The 20361-nt window shown below is 43.4% G+C and overlaps 1 protein-coding gene across 1 annotated transcript; it reads right to left on the bottom strand.

Moving 5' to 3' along the window:
* Positions 1 to 11881: 11881 nt before the first annotated feature.
* Positions 11882 to 15482, bottom strand: LOC123129772 (wall-associated receptor kinase-like 3). The gene is given in 7 exon segments (XM_044549803.1): positions 11882 to 12285; positions 12367 to 13138; positions 13262 to 13351; positions 13517 to 13645; positions 13964 to 14049; positions 14584 to 14749; positions 14751 to 15482. Coding segments are annotated over 7 exon segments (2379 nt in total).
* Between the last annotated feature and the right edge of the window lie 4879 nt (positions 15483 to 20361).

The raw sequence follows: 20361 nt of genomic DNA, 5'->3' as shown, positions 1-20361 counted from the left end.
ACTGACTGTACTTCCCGACCGCTCCGCTTCGGCCCATGTCTTTGCAATAATGCGCTCATAGTTGCCTTTCGGCAGAGACTTGGGTGGTTTTGCCAGGGCAGCCAGAGTGCGCTTCACTTTCACCGGATCTACCTTCTCCTTCGGAGGTGGATGTCTCTTTGCTTTCAACCCTTGAAACTAGTCATCCACTTCGGTTCGCGCGATCTTCGCGTTCTCCTCCGAGGTCCTCTCGTATGGTAACTTCTGTGGACTCTTCAGAGAAGGACCGAATCTATATGTCCTCCCGCCTCTGGCTGTACTACTAGACGCCGGCCGAACAGACGGAGCGGCTGTCTTCTTTACTTGCTTACGAGGCGGAGGAGAAGGACTACGACGCGCCGAAGCAGCTGCCGGAGCGGCGGCGGGTCTCTTCCGCCCTTGCTAACGAGGCGAAGAAGGAGGAGGCTGGCTGCTCGGGCACACCGGCGCAGGCGGAGAAGGAGGCGGAGTGCCGCCACGCGCCGGAGAAGGAGCCGGCCGAGGGCCCTGATCGTCACTCGCCGGAGGAGGAGGCGGTGGAGGAGGTGGAGTGACCTGACTCGCCGGAGGAGGAGGAGGAGGCGGAGGCGTCCAGTTCGGAAGGTTGATGAGCTCCTTCCGCCATAGGCATGGAGTCTTCAGAGCAGAACCCAGCCGAGTCTCCCCTTCACCGGTAGGGTGGTCAAGCTGGAGGTCCTCAAATCCCTCTGTTATTTCATCCACCATCACCCTAGCATATCCTTCTGGAATCGGCCGGCAGTGAAAAGTTGCGCCGGGTTCAGTAGGATAAATAGAGCCAACAGCCGCCTTGACCTTCAAATTCATCCATTGCGTCATAAGGTGGCAATTTTGAGACTCCGTGATAGCATCCACGGGATAGCTGGCAGGAGCCATCAAGGCATGCTCCGGCAGAAGCAGCTCGGTGGAAGCCACACTGCTTCTCCGCTAAGATGGCGGGGTAGCTTCGGCAGTACGTTTGCTGCGATTTGCTTCTCGTTCCTCTATCGCTTGTACCCTTGCTTGCAGCGCCTGCATTTGGGTCTGCTGCACTTTTTTCCTCCTCTCATGGGATTTGCAACCGCCTGCGTCCGGAAACCCAACCTTCCACGGAATGGAGCCTGGCGTGCCTCGTGTCCGTCCAGGGTGCTCAGGATTCCCGAGGGCCATTGTGAGCTCGTCGTTCTCTCTGTCTGGAAGGAACGTCCCTTGCTGCGCTGCTTCTATATAGTGTTGAAGCTTCCTGACTGGTATGTCCATTTGATCATTCGTCCAAATGCACTTCCCTGTTACAGGGTCCAAGGTTCCGCCAGCCCCGAAGAACCAAGTCCGGCAATGGTCTGGCCAGTTAATTGTCTCTGGTTCGATCCCTTTATCAACCAGATCATTCTCAGTCTTGGCCCACTTAGGCCGGGCTACGAGGTAGCCACCTGACCCCGTGCGATGGTGATGCTTCTTCTTCGCAGCATTTTTCTTGTTTGTCGCCAACATCTTCTTACTCTTTTTCGATGTCTTGTGGGCCACAAATGCGGGCCAGTGATCTCTGATCTTCTCATATCTGCCCTTGAATTCTGGTGTCTCATTATTTTCGACAAACTTATTCAGCTCTTTCTTCCACCTCCTGAATAGTTCTGCCATCCTCTTAAGAGCAAAAGACTTGATTAATTGCTCTTTAACTGGCTTCTCTGGATTATCCTCTGGCGGTAGGGTGAAATTTGACTTCAGCTAAGTCCAAAGATCATTTTCTACATATCATTGACATAAGACACCCCAGGGTCTTCTGTAGCCGTCTTAAACCATTGCTGGATGCTGATCGGGATATTGTCCCTAACCAAAACCCCGCACTGAGCAACAAATGCGCTCTTTGTCCGGAGGGGTTCAATCGGTTGGCTGTCGGGCGCGATTGCTATGATCTCAAACTTTTCATCCGAGCTCAACTTTTTCTTCGGGCCTCGTCTCTTTACCGAAGTTGTGCTCGATCCGGAGGGCTAGAAAAAAGAACAAAGACTTAATTAATATGTGTACATACCGAAACAATGAATGCATCAATTAGCTAGTCAGCAGAAGCTTAACTAATATATATACCTGGCCGGACTCGGTTCGATCACCGGAGACGTCATCATGGTCTCCTTCTTGCACTGGCATTGGGTCACCGGAGCCGTCCTCACGGTCTCCTTCTTGCATCGGCATTAGGTCACCGGAGCCATCATAATCAACTGCTTCCAGACCATCAGTCTCGTTGAGAAACAACGAGCAGATGGCATCACTTCCTCGTGCGATTATGTCCCCCAACAACTCTTCTTGTACTTCGTCTCGGGCGGTGTCCATAGTTTCTATAAATATTTACAACATGGCAATTATTATTCAAACATGACAGATGGATATATTAGTGGCAAAAACGTAGAACTAATATTAATTAGTGGCCTCGACGCTGCTTCTCTAGGGTTTAGGGTGGCCTCGACGCTTCTTCTCTAGGGTTTGGGGTGGCCTCGACAAAGCTTCAAGGATAAAAAAAGAAGAGGAAGAAGAAAAAAAAGAGGAGAAGAAAGAATAGAGGAGTAAGAACTCCTCTATTCTTTCTTCTCCTCACTCCTCTATTCTTTCTTCTCCTCTTTTTTTTCTTCTTCCTCTTTTTTTTTATCGGGAACGAGGGTCGTCCAGGGTCACCGAACGGTAGAGGAAACCCTAAATAGCAAGTATCGTGGGTGTGAGATACATGTGGCCGTCGGTGTCGGACACTACATCCACGTCCCGCAAGTGACGTGGGCGTCGAAGCCCGCGCCACTTGTGGGATGTGGATGTAGTGTCCAACACCGACGGTACATGTATCTCACACCGACGATACTTTCTATTTAGGGTTTCTCCTCTACCGCTCGGTGACCCTCGACGACCCTCGTTCCCGATAAAAAAAGAGGAAGAAGAAGAAGAAAAAAAAAGAGGAGAAGAAAGAATAGAGGAGAAGAACTCCTCTTTTTTTTCTTCTTCCTCTTCTTTTTTTATCCTCTTCTTCCTCTCATGTTCGAGAGGATCGCCGAGGGGTCGGGAGGTTGCCTAGTGTCAAAGGATTCAACAAAACCATGTCTTCAGCATTAGGCGAAAGTAACAGGTGCATGATGGTACGAAGCTCTCCAAAGTTATTTTGGAACGGAGTCCCAGATAAGATAATTCGCTTTTTGGTACAAAGTTCAGCAAGAACCTTCCAAATATTGTTATTTGGAAGGCCTTTGCTGAAATTCATACAAAAAGGCAAATTATCCTATCCGGGACACCATTCCAAAATAACTTTGGAGGACTTCGTCATGCCCTGGTTACTTCCGGCTAATGATGAAGCCATGGATTTCTTTAATACTTTGACACTAGGAAACCTCTCTCGACCCCTCGGCGATCCTCGACCCCTCGAACCCTCGATGACCCTGGAACCCTCGACCCCTAGACGACCCTGGAACCCTCGACCCTCGATCCCTCGACCCTATAGAACCCTCGAAGAAAGGAATAGCTAGAGGAGAAGATCGAAGAAAAAAAAGAAGAAAAAAAAGAGGAGAAGAAGAAAAGAATAGTGGAGAAGAAGAGAAAATAGAATATTCTATTTTCTCTTCTTCTCCACTATTCCTTTCTTCTTATCCTCTTCTTTTCCTTCTTTTTTCTTCTTCTTATTTATTTCTCCTCTTCTTTTCCTCTCCTCTTCTTCTTTCTTTCCTCTTCTTATTTTCTTCTTTCCTGTCCTCGACGACCCTGGAACCCTCGACCCCTAGACGACCCTGTAACCCTCGACCCTCGATCCCTCGACCCTATAGAACCCTCGAACCCTCGACCCTGAAACCCTCGACCCTTGACCCCTTAACGACCCTCGACCCTCTACCCTAGTTCCCGACCCTCGACCTCTCGGCGATCCTCGACACCCTCGTTCCCGATAAAAATTAAGAAGAAGAAGAAAAAAGAGGAGAAGAAGAAAGGAATAGCTAGAGGAGAAGATCGAAGAAAAAAAGAAGAAGAAAAAGAGGAGAAGAAGAAAGGAATAGTGGAGTTCTATTTTCTCTTCTTCTCCTCTATTCCTTTCTTCTTTTCCTCTTCTTTTTCTTTTTTTTCTTCTTCTTATTTATTTCTCCTCTTCTTCCTCTCCTCTTCTTCTCCTTTCTTCCTCTTCTTATTTTCCTTTTTCCTCTCATTCTTTTTCTTCTTCTTCCTTCTTAATATCACTTAGCAACTTTCTGACAAAATACATGAAGTAGTATTGCTTGTTTTAAAAAAAATGTTCAAATAGAAAATTTAGAAAAAAGTAAAGGTTTTGCCTAATGCATTTTTCATATGAATATACAAACATTTGCATATTCTACAATAATAAATATCACCAAAACAATCTATTAACAGAAAAAAATCCTAACTTTTCTAAAAATCTATCTTTTGCATACATGAACATATATATACACAGAGAACATACATACATATATACATTTTTATAAAAATGCAAAAAACAAAAAATCTAAAAAAGGGCATATACACGCTCCTTCTTTTCCTTCTTCTTCCTTCCTCTTTTCTTCTCCAACACAACACTTTTTTTCTTAAATGTTACATATGAACATATAAAGAGCATTATACAGCATATACAGAGCATTATATATACATTGAACATACATACATACATACATCTTAACAGAAAAAATGAAAAATAGGCCACGGTGGTCGGCGACGGCGACGATGGTTGGCGGTGGCGCTTACGGATGGCATGCGGGGACGGCAATGAGAAGGAAAGGGGAGGGGGCAGGGGCTCACAGCACGGGGAGGGGGCGAGGTCGCCGGCCGGAATCGGTGTGGCGGCGGACGAACGGCCTCGGGGATGAACGGGTCGCGGGAGCCGGCGTGGTGCTTCCCCGGAGCGATAGCGACAACGGGCGCGGGGAGGGGTCGAGGCCGGCCTGAGGCAAAGGCGGTGGCGCGTGGGGCAGGGAAGGCGTCGGGGCGACGCGGGGCAGCGGTGGCGTCGAGGCGGCGAGGTCGGGGCAGCGGTGGAGCGGGGCGGCGCGGTGAGGCGGACGGCGACGGCGCGGGGTGGCGCGCGGCAACGGGGGCGGCGACGACGGCGGCGGCGACGGGCACGGGCGACGGGGCAGCGGGAGAATGAGGAACTTAATGAAAATTTCACAAGTGTTTTTTATATACTGAGAGCATTGGTCACGGTTCGTGGCACAAACCCCTTTAGTCCCGGTTGGTGCTACCAACAGGGACCAAAGGCCTCTTTTCAGCAGTCCAAAAGGCGGGAAGCGGCGGCCTTTGGTCCCGGTTGGTGGCACCAACCGGGACTAAAGGGGGGAATTGGTCACGGTTGGTGCCACGAACCGTGACCAATGCCCCCTTTAGTCCCGGTTGGTGCCACCAACCGGGACCAAAGACCTTGTGCTGCCCCGCGCCCAAATGTTTAGTCCCACCTTGCTAGTTGAGAGGGAGCCGCACCTGTTTATAAGGTGCGGTGCACCCTCCCTCTCGAGCTCCTCTCTAAAGCAGGCTTTCGGGTCTAACCGTGCAATGTGTGCCTATGGGCCGACTGGGCCTCCCGCGGGCCTGAATCCTGGCCCATGGTAGGGTTTCTAGTCGTATTCAGGCCGTGGGTGCCCAGTAGGTGGCACTTTTTTTGTTTTTTTGTTTTCTTTGTTGCTTTATTTATTTTATTTTGTTTCTACTTACAACAAAATACTTATTTTTGCTATTTTTATTTTTTCCAGTTTTTTTGTTTTGTTTTCTGTATTATTTTTTTCTTTTGTTTTTGCTTTATTTTTAATTCTTTTTGCTTTTAGGTCAGCAAAATTATAAACTTTCTGTTGCTTTATTTATTTTATTTTGTTTCTACTTACAACAAAATACTTATTGTTGCTATTTTTTCCACTTTTTTTGTTTTGTTTTCTGCATTATTTATTTTCTTTTGTTTTTTGCTTTATTTTTTTATTCTTTCTGCTTTTGTTTTAGAAAAATTATAAACTTTCTGTTAGTGCCATTAGTTTTCAAATTTGAAAACACTTTTTAGTTTTTTTGTTTTCTTTGTTGCTTTATTTATTTTATTTTATGATTAACTTTACTATAAAAATAGTTTTTTTTCCTGTTTTTTGATTTGTTTTTTGCATTATTTATTTTCTTTTGTTTTTTGCTTTAATTTTTAATTCTATTTGCTTTTAGGTTAGCAAAATTATAAACTTTCTGTTAGTGCCATTAGTTTTAGAAAAATTATAAACTTTCTGTTAGTGCCATTAGTTTTCAAATTTGAATAGTTAAAATTTGAATTCTTTGAAAATTGTTTGAATCACAAGTTTGTGATTAACTTACTAAAAAAATGAGAATAGATGCGCTTATAGAGAAAATTCAACCTAAATTCCTAGTAAATTTCTATGAATTTCAGAGAAATTCACTATGAATTTAGGTTAAACTTTTCTCTATTAGGGCATCTATTTTCACTTTGAGAGGAGCTCAACAAGGCAGAAAGGGAAGGGATTATAAACCGGTGTGAGCCTCCTTCGGTTGGCGAGGTGGGACTAAACTCTGCCTGCAACGAGGACCAACCCTTTAGTCCCGGTTTGTGGCACAAACCGGGACTAATGGTCATGGGCCAGGGGCAAGGAGCAAAATTATAAACTTTCTGTTAGTGCCATTAGTTTTAGAAAGTTGAAAGTTGAAAGTTGGCATGGGCCAGGGACTAATGGTCATGGTATTACGAGGGCCGAACCATAAGACATGAAAGCATTTCAAATGAACTCTGAAAAAGTTGAAAGTTGAGATGGTATCATAATTTCACCCACATAGCATGTGCATGTACAAAACGGACAATGGTAGCATATTCGTGTGTTACAAAGTTGGCATGGTATCATCATAATAGTTGCGGGAGAAAGTCTTCACTTTTTCTTCGCTTGTGTCATTTGCTTATTGCGCCGTAACCATGGATAATCTTCATTGTTTATCAGGATGCTTGGGCCAGCCTTGACATTGAAGGGAGGAATTTCATGAAACTTTTCATAATCTTCAGACACGTCTGTTTTGCCGTCCACTCCCGGGATGTCCCTTTCTCCTGAAAGAACTATGTGGCGCTTTGGCTCATCGTATGATGTATTTGCTTCCTTATCTTTTCTTTTTCTCGGTTTGGTAGACATGTCCTTCACATAGATAACCTGTGCCACATCATTGGCTAGGACGAACGGTTCGTCAGTGTACCCAAGATTTTTCATATCCACTGTTGTCATTCCGTACTGTGGGTCTACCTGTACCCCGCCGCCTAACAGATTGACCCATTTGCACTTAAACAAAGGGACCTTAAAATCAGGTCCGTAGTCAAGTTCCCATATGTCCACTATGTAACCATAATATATGTTCTTTCCGCTCTCGGTTGCTGCATCAAAGCGGACACCGCTGTTTTGGTTGGTGCTCTTTTGATCTTGGGCGATCGTGTAAAATGTATTCCTATTTATCTCGTATCCTTTCTAAGTCAATACAGTCAAAGATGGTCCCGTGGACAACAAGTACAACTCATCACAAATAGTGTTGTCACCTTTGAGACGTGTTTCCAACCAACTGCTGAAAGTCCTGATGTGTTCACATGTAATCCAGTCGCCGCACTGCTCCGGGTGTTTGGAGCGCAGACTGTTCTTGTGTTCATTGACATACGGGGTCACCAAGGTAGAGTTCTGTAGAACTATGTAGTGTGCTTGAGACCAAGAATATCCGTCCCTGCATATTATTGAGTCTCTTCCAAGAGTGCCTTTTCCAATCAGTCTCCCCTCATACCGCGATTTAGGGAGACCTATCTTCTTAAGGCCAGGAATGAAGTCAACACAAAAACCGATAACATCCTCTGTTTGATGGCCCATGGAGATGCTTCCTTCTGGCCTAGTGCGGTTACGGACATATTTCTTTAGGACTCCAATGAACCTCTCAAAGGGGAACATATTGTGTAGAAATACGGGCCCCAGGATGACAATCTCGTCGACTAGATGAACTAGGACGTGCGTCATGATATTGAAGAAGGATGGTGGGAACACTAGCTCGAAACTGACAAGACATTGCGCCACATCACTCCTTAGCCTTGGTACGATTTCTGGATCGATCACCTTCTGAGAGATTGCATTGAGGAATGCACATAGCTTCACAATGGCTAATCGGACATTTTCCGGTAGAAGCCCCCTCAATGCAACCGAAAGCAGTTGCGTCATAATCACGTGGCAGTCATGAGATTTTAGGTTCTGAAACTTTTTCTCTGGCATATTTATTATTCCCTTTATATTCGACGAGAAGCCAGTCGTGACCTTCATACTGAGCAGGCATTCAAAGAAGATTTCTTTCTCTTCTTTCGTAAAAGCGTAGCTGGCAGGACCTTTATACTACTTCGGAGGCATGCCGTCTTTTTCATGCAAACGTTTGCAGGTCCTCCCGTGCCTCAGGTGTATCTTTTGTCTTCCCATACACGCCCAAGAAGCCTAGCCGGTTCACGCAAAGGTTCTTCATCACGTGCATCACGTCGATTGAGGAGCGGACCTCTAGGTCTTTCTAGTAGGATAGGTCCCAAAATATAGATTTCTTCTTCCACATGGGTGCGTGTCCCTCAGCGTCATTCGGAATAGCTAGTCCACCGGGACCCTTTCCAAAGATTACGTAGTGTAAATCATTGACCATAGCAAGCACGTGATCACCGGTGCGCATGGCGGGCTTCTTCCAGTGATCTGCCTCACCTTTGAAATGCGTGCCTTTCTTTCGACATTGATGGTTGGTCGGAAGAAATCGATGATGGCCCAGGTACACATTCTTCCTGCATTTGTCCAGGTATATACTTTCAGTGTCATCTAAACAGTGTGTGCATGCGTGGTATCCTTTGTTTGTTTGTCCTGAAAGGTTACTGAGAGCGGGCCAATCGTTGATGGTCACGAACAGCAACGCCTTAAGGTTAAATTCCTCCTGTCTGTGCTCATCCCACGTACGTACACCGTTTCCATTCCACAGCTGTAAAAGTTCTTCAACTAATGGACTTAGATACACATCAATTTCGTTGCCGGGTTGCTTAGGGCCTTGGATGAGAACTGGCATCATAATGAACTTCCGCTTCATGCACATCCAAGGAGGAAGGTTATACATACATAGAGTCACGGGCCAGGTGCTGTGATTGCTACTCTGCTCCCCGAAAGGATTAATGCCATCCGCGCTTAAAGCAAACCATACATTCCTTGGGTCCTTTGCAAACTCATCCCAGTACTTTCTCTCGATTTTTCTCCACTGCGACCCGTCAGCGGGTGCTCTCAACTTCTCATCTTTCTTTCGGTTCTCACTGTGCCATCGCATCAACTTGGCATGCACTTCGTTTCTGAACAGACGTTTCAACCGTGGTATTATAGGAGCATACCACATCACCTTCGCAGGAACCCTCTTCCTGGGGGGCTCGCCGTCAACATCACCAGGGTCATCTCGTCTGATCTTATACCGCAATGCACCGTATACCGGGAATGCGTTCAGATCCTTGTATGCACCGCAGTAGAGGATGCAATCATTAGGGCATGCATGTATCTTCTCCACCTCCAATCCTAGAGGACATACGATCTTCTTTGCTGCGTATGTACTGTCGGGCAATTCGTTATCCTTTGGAAGCTTCTTCTTCAATATTTTCAGTAGCTTCTCAAATCCTTTGTCAGCCACAACATTCTCTGCCTTCCACTGCAGCAATTCCAGTACAGTACCGAGCTTTGTGTTGCCATCTTCGCAATTGGGGTATAACCCTTTTTGTGATCCTCTAACATGCGATCGAACTTCAGCTTCTTCTTTTGACTTTCGCATTGCGTCCTTGCATCGACAATGACCCAGTGAAGATCAGCATCATCGGGCACATCGTTTGGTTCCTCTTGATCTTTAGCAGCTTCACCCGTTGCAGCATCATTGGGCACATCGTCTGGTTCCTCTTGGTCTTCACCAGCTCCCCCCGTTGCAGCATCACCGTATTCACGGGGCACATAGTTGTCATCGTACTCTTCTTCTTCGCCGTCTTCCATCATAACCCCTATTTCTCCGTGCCTCGTCCAAACATTATAGTGTGGCATGAAACCCTTATAAAGCAGGTGGGAGTGAAGGATTTTCCGGTTAGAGTAAGACCTCGTATTCCCACATTCAGTGCATGGACAACACATAAAATCATTCTGCTTGTTTGCCTCAGCCGCATCGAGAAACTCATGCACGCCCTTAATGCACTCGCGGGTGTGTCTGTCACCGTACATTCATTGCCGGTTCATCTGCGTGCATTATATATAATTAAGTGTCCAAATTAATAGAAGTTCATCATCACATTAAAACCAAAGTGCATACATAGTTCTCATCTAACAACATATAGCTCTCCAGAGCATCTAATTAATTAAACCATACATTGAAACTATGCAAAACATTTCAATGCGAAAACAAATGCGATCATAATCGCAACCAAGGTAACAATTGATCCAACGGCATAATGATACCAAGCCTCGGTATGAATGGCATATTTTCTAATCTTTCTAATCTTCAAGCGCATTGCATCCATCTTGATCTTATGATCATCGACGACATCCGCAACATGCAACTCCAATATCATCTTCTCCTCCTCAATTTTTTTATTTTTTCCTTCAACAAATTGTTTTCTTTTTCAACTAAATTTAACCTCTCGACAATAGGGTCGGTTGGCATTTCCGATTCACATACATCCTACATAAATAAAATCTATGTCACGTTGGTCGGCATAATTTTCATAAACAATAAATGAACCAATAGTTATAAAGATAATATATATACCACATCCGAATCATAGACAGGACGAGGGCCGACGGGGGCGGATACCAAAACCATCGCACTATATAAGATGCAATAATAAAAGTAAGAAAATAATACAAGTATCTATGTAAACATACAAGTAAGAATATTTTTCCTTTCAGAAAGAAGATAAGAACAAGAGGCTCACCACGGTGGTGCCGGCGATGAGCTCGGCGCGGGTGATCGACGGCGGTGAAGACGGGGATGGGGCGTGACGGACCGCTAAACCTAGACAAATATTATGGAAAATGGAGCTTGGAGGTCGAGCTTGGAGAGGAGAAAGCTTAAGTAGTATGGCTCGGGCATTCCATCGAACACCTTGTGTGCATAGGAGGTGAGTTAGAGCACCACACCAAGCCCTCTCCCCCTCGGTCAGAGAAAAATAGAGCACTGGGGTGCTCTGCTCGCGAGCGAGGGGTATATATAGGCACCTCATTGGTCCCGGTTGGTGACATGAGCCGGGACTAAAGGGGAGCCTTTGGTCCCGGTTCAAGCCACCAACCGGAACCAATGGTGGTGGGCCAGGAGCGAGGCCCATTGGTCCCGGTTCATCCCACCAACAGGGACCAAAAGGTCCAGATGAACCGGGACCAATGGCCCACGTGGCCCGGCCGGCCCCCTGGGCTCATGAACCGGGACCAATGTCCCGGTTCTGGACTGAAGCGGGACTAATGGGCTGATCCGGCCTGGACCAAAGCCCTGTTTTCTACTAGTGCATAACATAACCTTTTTTTAGAATCAACATAGAAACATATTGAAGGTTATGATTTACTTCCTGGAACCAAAGCTTTTGATATCCAAGTATTTGACATGGAAGAGTTTCCTAAAATTTAAAATAATTTGACATGAAACCAAAACTAAAACCATCGCACACTAAATATGCATTAGTAAGAGGTTGGAGATTCCAGTAGCTAAGGGCTTCCTTAATAAAATACGTAATTTGTTAGAATACAAAGAAAGAAGCACACGGCTTGTATTGTCCTGCTTCTATTTTTCCTTCAACTCACTATTTCACTTGCGATGCATCAGAAGCAAAGGTGCAAAACATCAAGCTGTCAAGGACACTGCGGCAAGATCATCGAGGATAACTTGCAGACAATAATATTTCTTCCTCCATAGTGTATTGCCTGCTTGCTTCCACAACAACTCCTTCAGCTGGCATCCATAGAGATCCATCTTGACCTCCATCATATCTCCTTGGTGCAGCAGTATCAGGTGCCGCACGCATGTTAACTCTCAGAATTTCAAGTTTCATCTCCACTTCCCTCATGGTAGGCCGCTCTTCTCCCTTCAATTTAATGCACATCGCTGCTAGCATAGCTACCTCCTGGACTTCCCCATTTTCCTCTTCTATGAGTTGAGGATCTATTATCTCATCAAGGTTGCCTTCTGCGAGTAGTGAAACAAAATGTGAAACGAGACTAACATCGTCGTTGCCACCACTACGGTAGAGGCATGGTTTTCTTCTAGTTAGGAGTTCTACAAGAAGAACACCAAAACTGAAAACATCACTCTTGTCTGTTAGGCGACCGGTATAATAGTACATGGGGTCTAAGTAGCCTATCGTTCCTTGCACGGCTGTAGTCACCCCGGTTTGGTCGATTGGGATGTATCTTGAAGCTCCAAAGTCTGATACCTTTGCTGTCAAATTATCATCAAGAAGTATGTTGGTTGATTTAATATCCCTGTGATAAATTGGCATCGAAGCAGCAGAATGGAGATAAGAAAGAGCTCTAGCAACTTCAAGCGCAATCCTTGTTCGATCATCCCATGACAGTGACATTGGGCCTTCAACATGAAGATGGTGATCAAGAGTACCATTTGAAATGAACTCATAAACTAGTAATGGGACTTCTGTCTCAAGACAACATCCGATTAGCTTAACAACATTTCTATGGTTGATTTGGGAAAGAATTGCAACCTCGTTTATGAAGTCATCGATTTCTCTCTGTACGACGATCTTGGATTTCTTGATGGCGACAACCTGTAGGTCTAAAATTCCTTTATACACAACACCGTGGCCTCCGCCGCCAGCCTCACGAGTTCTATCAAAATTGTTTGTGGCCTTCTCTAGATCCAACAAAGGAATGATCATCCTTTCACCAAAATCTGTTTTCTGGGATATTAGTTGTTGCAATAGCAACCCATGATTTTGCTTGAACAATCTTCTTTTCAGTTTGTTTGCCCTATTTAACTTCATTTTGCGTGCTATAAACGGGGTGGCGAGCACTAAAAGTAAAATGATTGAGCTGCCACTAGCCACAAGACCTATGCCCAAACCTGTAAAATATGGTATCATAGACGAAAATACAAAGTTGTTAATTTCGGGCAACTGAATTCTTCAAAAAATAATAGATTGATGATCATTATAAAAATATGCTATCATTACCTGTAAATGGCCTTTTCGTTCTGACGCTGACGCATCCCAATTTCATCAATGGATCTCCATACGCACCATCTTGACACCGGCAATGGAATGTCCCAGGCAAATTGATGCAGATTCCATAACATGGATATGTTTCCTTGTGTTTACATTCGTCAATGTCTGGGCAAAGCACATAAAAGTATGAATGAATAAGCAATATGCATGCTAAATAGGTAACTAGTTGGACTATTCTGCAGGTAGTAGAACTACAAAAATATTCGGGGTCCCTATATAACATCGTAGTGAACAAATAAGCATAAAGCTATCAATTAAGCTGATCTGTACCTTCACATCCATTTGGTGTAGAAGCATTGCCCATGAAGCCAGGAGGGCACTGACAATCATATTCTCCCTGTGTGTTTCTGCAATTGCCGTAACATGGATAGATGTCTGGATAATCACATTCGTTGATATCTAGATGTACCACAACATAGAAAAAACCGAAATTAGTTATACCGATGTAGGTTCATGTAGTCAATGAGTAGAAAATGTATATAAACACACAAGTCGGTCGGCTAAGAAACAACTATTTACAGGTCAATGCCGCGCAAGCTGTCGTGGAATTGAAGACTTGATTTCCAATTATTTGATTTCCAGATATGGTAAAGATTATAAATTGATTCCATATAGTTTCAAAAACAAGTGATGTAATATTTAAAAAGTGTCATAACTAAACTGATAATTGTGGCATGGATAAGTCCACTTAGAATACAAGCTGCGGCTACTACATACTGCATGGTGGAGGCTCTCAAGGTCCAGATCGGATACCTCTTGGTGGAGTGAGCTTCTAGATCTAGTGGCTTTGATGATTTGTATTACTGTGAGCGAGGAAACATATCTATTAATGTTTTTTTTAAAGTGACTGAGAAATAGCAAATCCCCGATGTATACGCATATTGTACTCATTCCATCTTAATTTATAAGGCGCTTATGTATTTTGAGGTTCAACTTTGGCCATCAATTTCAGTAATAAAAATTTGGGTTATGTGCCACGAGAACTATACTATTTGAAGCTTCATTCTATTAGTGTTTTGGCTGGCAAAAGATTAAGTTCTTCATAATGCAATTTTCCACAATTATTGATTTGCCACATATCTTTCTTTACGGCGACTTTGCCATATACTTATGGAGCTGACATGTATCTTCATTATGCCATCACATTTTTGTGCTTGGGCAATGTGCCATTTTCGTATGTTTACTCGGAAAACACTCTATCTAGCTAGGTGCGGTGGCTAAATAAAGTAAATTAGTTTGAGCATCCAGAAAAAAGAAAGAAATATTTGAGCAGTGTGTTACTATTACCATAGCAGCCATGGGAGATGTATGGATTGCCCTGGTAACCACCAGCACACCTGCAGTTATGCCGTTGATGATCACCAGGATCACCATCGTCCTCATAACCATAAAGAAGACCTTGATCAAAAACTGTGGTGTAGTTTTGGCAGAAACTGTGATCACTGCGGCACGAAGGCGACGACCCACTGGTATCACATATCGAGCTGTTGATCGCCCAGGTCAGCATTGTGGGGGCTGTGTACGCGTTATTTTGATAAGAATACTCCGTCAAGTTAAGCAAATAGTCCGATTCCACAATTAACACATTGACCTGGTATCTATAATCACCGAAACCAACCCGTTGAACCTGGAGTCCGTAGGAAGCGCGATCCTCAAGTATGGCTGCCTGGCAGCAGCTGATGCCGGAGCAGGTCCTCATATCCATGTAACCTGTGCCCGGGCAGAAAGGAGAGCAAGAGCTGACAAGGGTGTTGTTCTGTCCCAAGAGGATGACTTGGACGCCGCATCCGAGTGCTACTAAGTTGTTCTGCCCTGCTCCGGCAACAAAGTATGGCCCGTCGCCGGCGTATCCCAGGCCGCCGGCGCGCCATGTGAGGCGGCTTACGTTTCCGATGTCGTCATAGAGGATATCCAGCGAGGTGCTGTTGATACGCACCGTGCCGTTGGGCAGATCGATGTCGAGCACCTGTACGGTGCCGTCGCCGAGGAAGAGATGGGGCGGGCTGTAGGACTGGTTGCAGGTGAGGTTGAAGCCGCTCTCGTGGTAGCAGCCAGGCTCCACCCCGAACGGGTACGGGATGCTGATGTTGCCGCAGTGGGTGGTGCAGCCACTCCCCCCCTGGGTAGCTGCCGGAGCCGGTGCACGCGCCACGGCGCACAACGGCGGCAGCAGCGCGGCAACCACAACAGCGGCAGAGAACATTGCGCTGGCGAGGGTCAACGGCCAGGCACTCATTGTTTGTTTTTCCTCAACAACTACATATATATATATATATATATATATATATATATATAGAGAGAGAGAGAGAGAGAGAGAGAGAGATGGATTATGGAGTAGAATATATCATATATGTATTTGTTTAATGAATCAGCTGGGTCTAGCGAACTGATTTAGCACGCCGGAGTTAGTGTTTGTTCGTTACAAGAGCACGAAGTGGCTTAGTAAATTAGCTAGATGACACTTTTTAGTTAGCTTTCGGCCCGCATTAAGAAAAATGCACGATATAACCGTGATTGATTTTTCACGAGGGAAATTATGTCGAACTCCCTGAAAGTAGGACATTGAGACAGAGAGAGAGAGAGAGAGAGAGAGAGAGAGAGAGAGAGAGAGAGAGAGAGAGAGAGAGAGAGAGAGAGATTTGTTCAATGAACCAGCTGGATTTAGCGAACTGATTTACTACTACGCCAGATTTAGTGTTACTGTTAGTCCGTTGCAAGAGCACTAAGTAATTTAGTAAATTAGCTAGATGACACTTTTTAGTTAGATTGGCAAGCAAGAAGAAAAACGCATGATGTAGCTATGATTGATTTTCCCCGAGGGAAATTATGTGGAACTCCCAGAAAGTAAGACATTTTAGCCAGTTATATAAAGTCGTGCGACCGATCATGAACATCGGCACAAACATAATCAGTCCTAGTCTAAAGGGATGCAAGTGAGAAAACGTGCTTAACGGGTCAACAACGACTGACGACATCGGACTGACGAGACCATCGCGGATCAAAAAGATATACGGAAGTACTTGTGACTAGAAAGAAATTCTGTTATAATCTGCAAGTAAATCATTTAAAAAAATTGAGCTGTAAATCTTTTTCTCTTGGAAGTTTCTTTTTGAGTGGTTTTTTCTGTTAGAAGTGGAAAATAAATCTTCACGCGGACTGATACGGCAAACACCAGTACGTGTGATGTGGGCCGGCCCATTTCAAGGGTTTGCTTGCGGTAGTTCTGTTTCCTTCTCTAGCGCTGTGTCTCCTTTTTCTGTGGTTTTTGTTTTTGAGTTTCTTCCGGGTTTTCTTTGTTTTTCTGTGTTTATTTATTGGGCTTATTTTATTTTTCCTTTTTCTTTTTTTTCAATTCATGTCTATTTTTAATATATGGTGTATAGATGTGGAACATTTTTATACATGTTGATTTTTTTTCAAATATATGATGTACGTTATTTCAAATAAATGTTTTGAACATATTTTAGTACATGGTAGAAAAAATCAATTCGCATCGGACATGTTTTTAACAATAATCTTAGATGAACAGACTTCGACGGCCGTGTTAGGGACCCCCTCATACTAGCTCTCCCCCTGAATTCCAAGGGGGTGGCCTGTCCTCACCCCAATAAGCGTCCAATAGGAGTTCTCTACTGATACGAGAAGATAACCAGCACAATTTGGCCCGGCCCAATAAGGGGTGGTCGGCTCACATTTTTTCTTTTCTATTTTCTTTGTGTGTTTTCATTTATAAATCCAACAAAATTTAAAAATCATGCAAGTTATAAAAAGTTTGACTAACTAGGAATATCTTCATGAATTAAAAAAATATCATTCAATTTAAAAATAATTAATTAATTGGGAAACATGTTCACAAACAAGACAATGTTTGTGATTTTTTTTCAAAAGTTTGTGAATATGCGAACCAACCACTTGTTGGCAGGTTAGGCGGACAGTAGTATCTTAACCCATCAGGGTTTAAGTTCTAAACTTGACATTGGCGCTCGCACTTTCCTAAATTTAATTCAGACTTTTCGTTGTTGTGCGTTTAATGGGAGGAGACTTTCAGGTCGACTACGAAGGTGTTAGTAGCGACTTCGTCAATCTGAAGATGATGTGTCGGCTCAATATCTCGAAGGTGCTCATACGAGTAGGGTGTGTCCGCGCATTCATAGAGGGTGAGCGTATGTGCATATGTATAAGCGCCTGCATCTGTACTATGTTTAAAAACATTTGTTTGAATGTTCAAAAATTTTAAAAATTGACACATATTTATGGAAGTAGTACGATATAAATATATGTAAATACATTTGAAACTGTTCATTAATTTAAAAATTAGTTGAGAACTTTGAAAATTATTTCAGATTTTTAAGTGCTCAAGAGTTTATAAAATGTTTCCAAAGTTGAACAATGTTTGTGAATTAAAAGGGTGTCGACAAATTCTAAATAATATTAAAAAAAGTATAGAGGATTTAAACCAAGTTCATAAAATGTTTGCAATTTTTCAAATATCTTAGAATTTTTCATATAATTCTGGAATTTAAATTGTTAATGGATTTAAAATTTTCCTTTAAAAAAAATATTACGAGTGATCACAAACCTAAAGAAGTGTTCCAAATTGTAGAAATGATCACGAACTTTAAAAAATATTCATTAATATTTAAAAATATGTATTTTCTAAAATTGTTAGCACACATGACAATTTGAGATTAGTAACTGTTCTATATTAAAAAAATAACATTTTGGGAAACAATTGAAATTTAAAAATGGTAAATTTGAAAAAAGGTTCACAAAATAAAAATATCCACCAAGTTATAGAATATCCTGGAATTTTAAAATATGTTCAGAAATTGAAAATTGAATAATGGCCAATAGAAACTGTAAAAAAATTAAAAGAAAAAGGGTACAAAATAAAGACATAAAGGGAAAAGAAAAAAAAAACATGATGGAACCTTCTTATCTATACCTAGTAATAAAGGGAGAAGCATTTCTCACCACCGTAATGTCATCTTCCCACCTTGCTCCCATAATTTTGTCTGCTTCCGTATGTTCTTTGCAGCTTCGTTAGTCAATGGGCCAGAATTTTTGTCATGGCATTTGATGACCCACAAGTATAGGGGATCTATTGTAGTCCTTTCGATAAGTAAGAGTGTCGAACCCAACGAGGAGCAGAAGGAAATGATAAGCGGTTTTCAGCAAGGTATTCTCTGTGAGTACTGAAATAAGTGGTAACAGATAGTTTTGTGATAGGATAAATTGTAACGAGCAGCAAGTAATAAAAGTAAATAAAGTGCAGCAAGGTGGCCCAATCCTTTTGTAGCAAAGGACAAGCCGAAACAAACTCTTATAATAGGAAAAGCGCTCCCGAGGACACATGGGAATATCGTCAAGCTAGTTTTCATCATGTTCATATGATTCGCGTTCAATACTTTGATAATTTGATATGTGGGTGGACCGGTGCTTGGGTGCTGCTCTTACTTGAACAAGCATCCTAGTTATGATTAACCTCTATTGCAAGCATCCGCAACTACAACAAAAGTATTAAGGTAAACCTAACCATAGCATGAAACATATTGATCCAAATCAGCCCCTTACGAAGCAACGCATAAATTAGGGTTTAAGCTTCTGTCACTCTAGCAACCCATCATCTACTTATTACTTCCCAATGCCTTCCTAGGCCCAAATAATGGTGAAGTGTTATGTAGTCGACATTCACATAACACCACTAGAGGCTAGACAACATACATCTTATCAAAATATCAAACGAATACCAAATTCACATGACTACTGATAGCAAGACTTCTCCCTTGTCCTCAGGAACAAACGTAATTACTCACAAAGCATATTCATGTTTATAATCAGAGGGGTAATAATATGCATATAGGATCTGAACATATGATCTTCCACCAAATAAACCAACTAGCATCAACTACAAGGAGTAATCAACACTACTAGCACCAGTCCCGGACTTTGAGACAAGAATTGGATACAAGAGATGAACTAGGGTTTGGAGATGAGATGGTGCTGGTGAATATGTTGATGGAGATTGCCCTCTCCCGATGAGAGGAGCGTTGGTGATGACGATGGTGATGATTTCCCCCTCCCGGAGGGAAGTTTCCCCGGCAGAACAGCTCTGCCGGAGCTCTAGATTGGTTCCGCCAAGATTCCGCCTCGTGGCGGCGGAGTCTCGTCCCGAAAAGTTCCTTCTTATTTTTTTTCTCATCGAAAGACTTCATATAGGAGAAGATGGACGTCGGAGAGCCACCAGGGGGCCCACGAGGTAGGGGGCGCGCCCTAGGGGGGCGCGCCCCCCACCCTCGTGAGCAGGGTGTGGGCCCCCTGGCCTTCATCTTTGGCGAGGATTTTTCTTTATTTATTTTAAGATGTTCCGTGGAGTTTCAGGACTTTTGGAGTTGCGCAGAATAGGTCTCTAATATTTTCTCCTTTTCCAGCCTAGAATTCCAGCTGCCGGCATTCTCCCTCCTTATGTAAACCTTGTAAAATAAGAGAGAATAGCCATAAGTATTGTGACATAAAGTGAAATAACAATCCATAATGCAATAAATATCGATATAAAAGCATGATGCAAAATGGACATATCAACTCCCCCAAGCTTAGACCTCGCTTGTCCTCAAGCGAAAAGCCGATAACAATAAATATGTCCTCATGTTTAGAGGTAGAGGCGTCGATAAAAATAAAGTACGGACATGAATGCATCATGATTATTCTCATAACAGCAACATATATAGATTTTGTCATATGATTACTTATGTTCAAGTGATGATCTATTCATAATGCAAAAGTATAAATCATAAACCTTATTGGGCTCCGACAAACTATAATCTCAGTCATTGAACCAATTGCAATTTATCATAACATCGGAAAGAGTCTATGTCAGAGCTAAAAAGCAAGTCCATATACTCAACTATCATTTAGTCCTCCATAATTGCTAACACTCACGCAATACTTGTGGTTATGGAGTTTTAATCGGACACAGAGAAAGATACGGAGTTTTAATCGGAAAAGGCTAGTAGCAGCGCGGGTTTTAGGCCTATCAGCAGCGCGGGTACCCGCGCTACCAATAAGGCACTACAGCTAACTCTTAGGAGTAGTGCTGCCTGTACCCGCGCTACCAC

Source organism: Triticum aestivum, chromosome 6A (assembly GCF_018294505.1).
Source record: "Triticum aestivum cultivar Chinese Spring chromosome 6A, IWGSC CS RefSeq v2.1, whole genome shotgun sequence".
Classification (NCBI taxonomy): Eukaryota; Viridiplantae; Streptophyta; class Magnoliopsida; order Poales; family Poaceae; genus Triticum; species Triticum aestivum.
The sequence above is the reverse complement of the archived record's forward strand: the minus strand, read 5'-3'. Positions and strand labels throughout refer to the sequence as shown.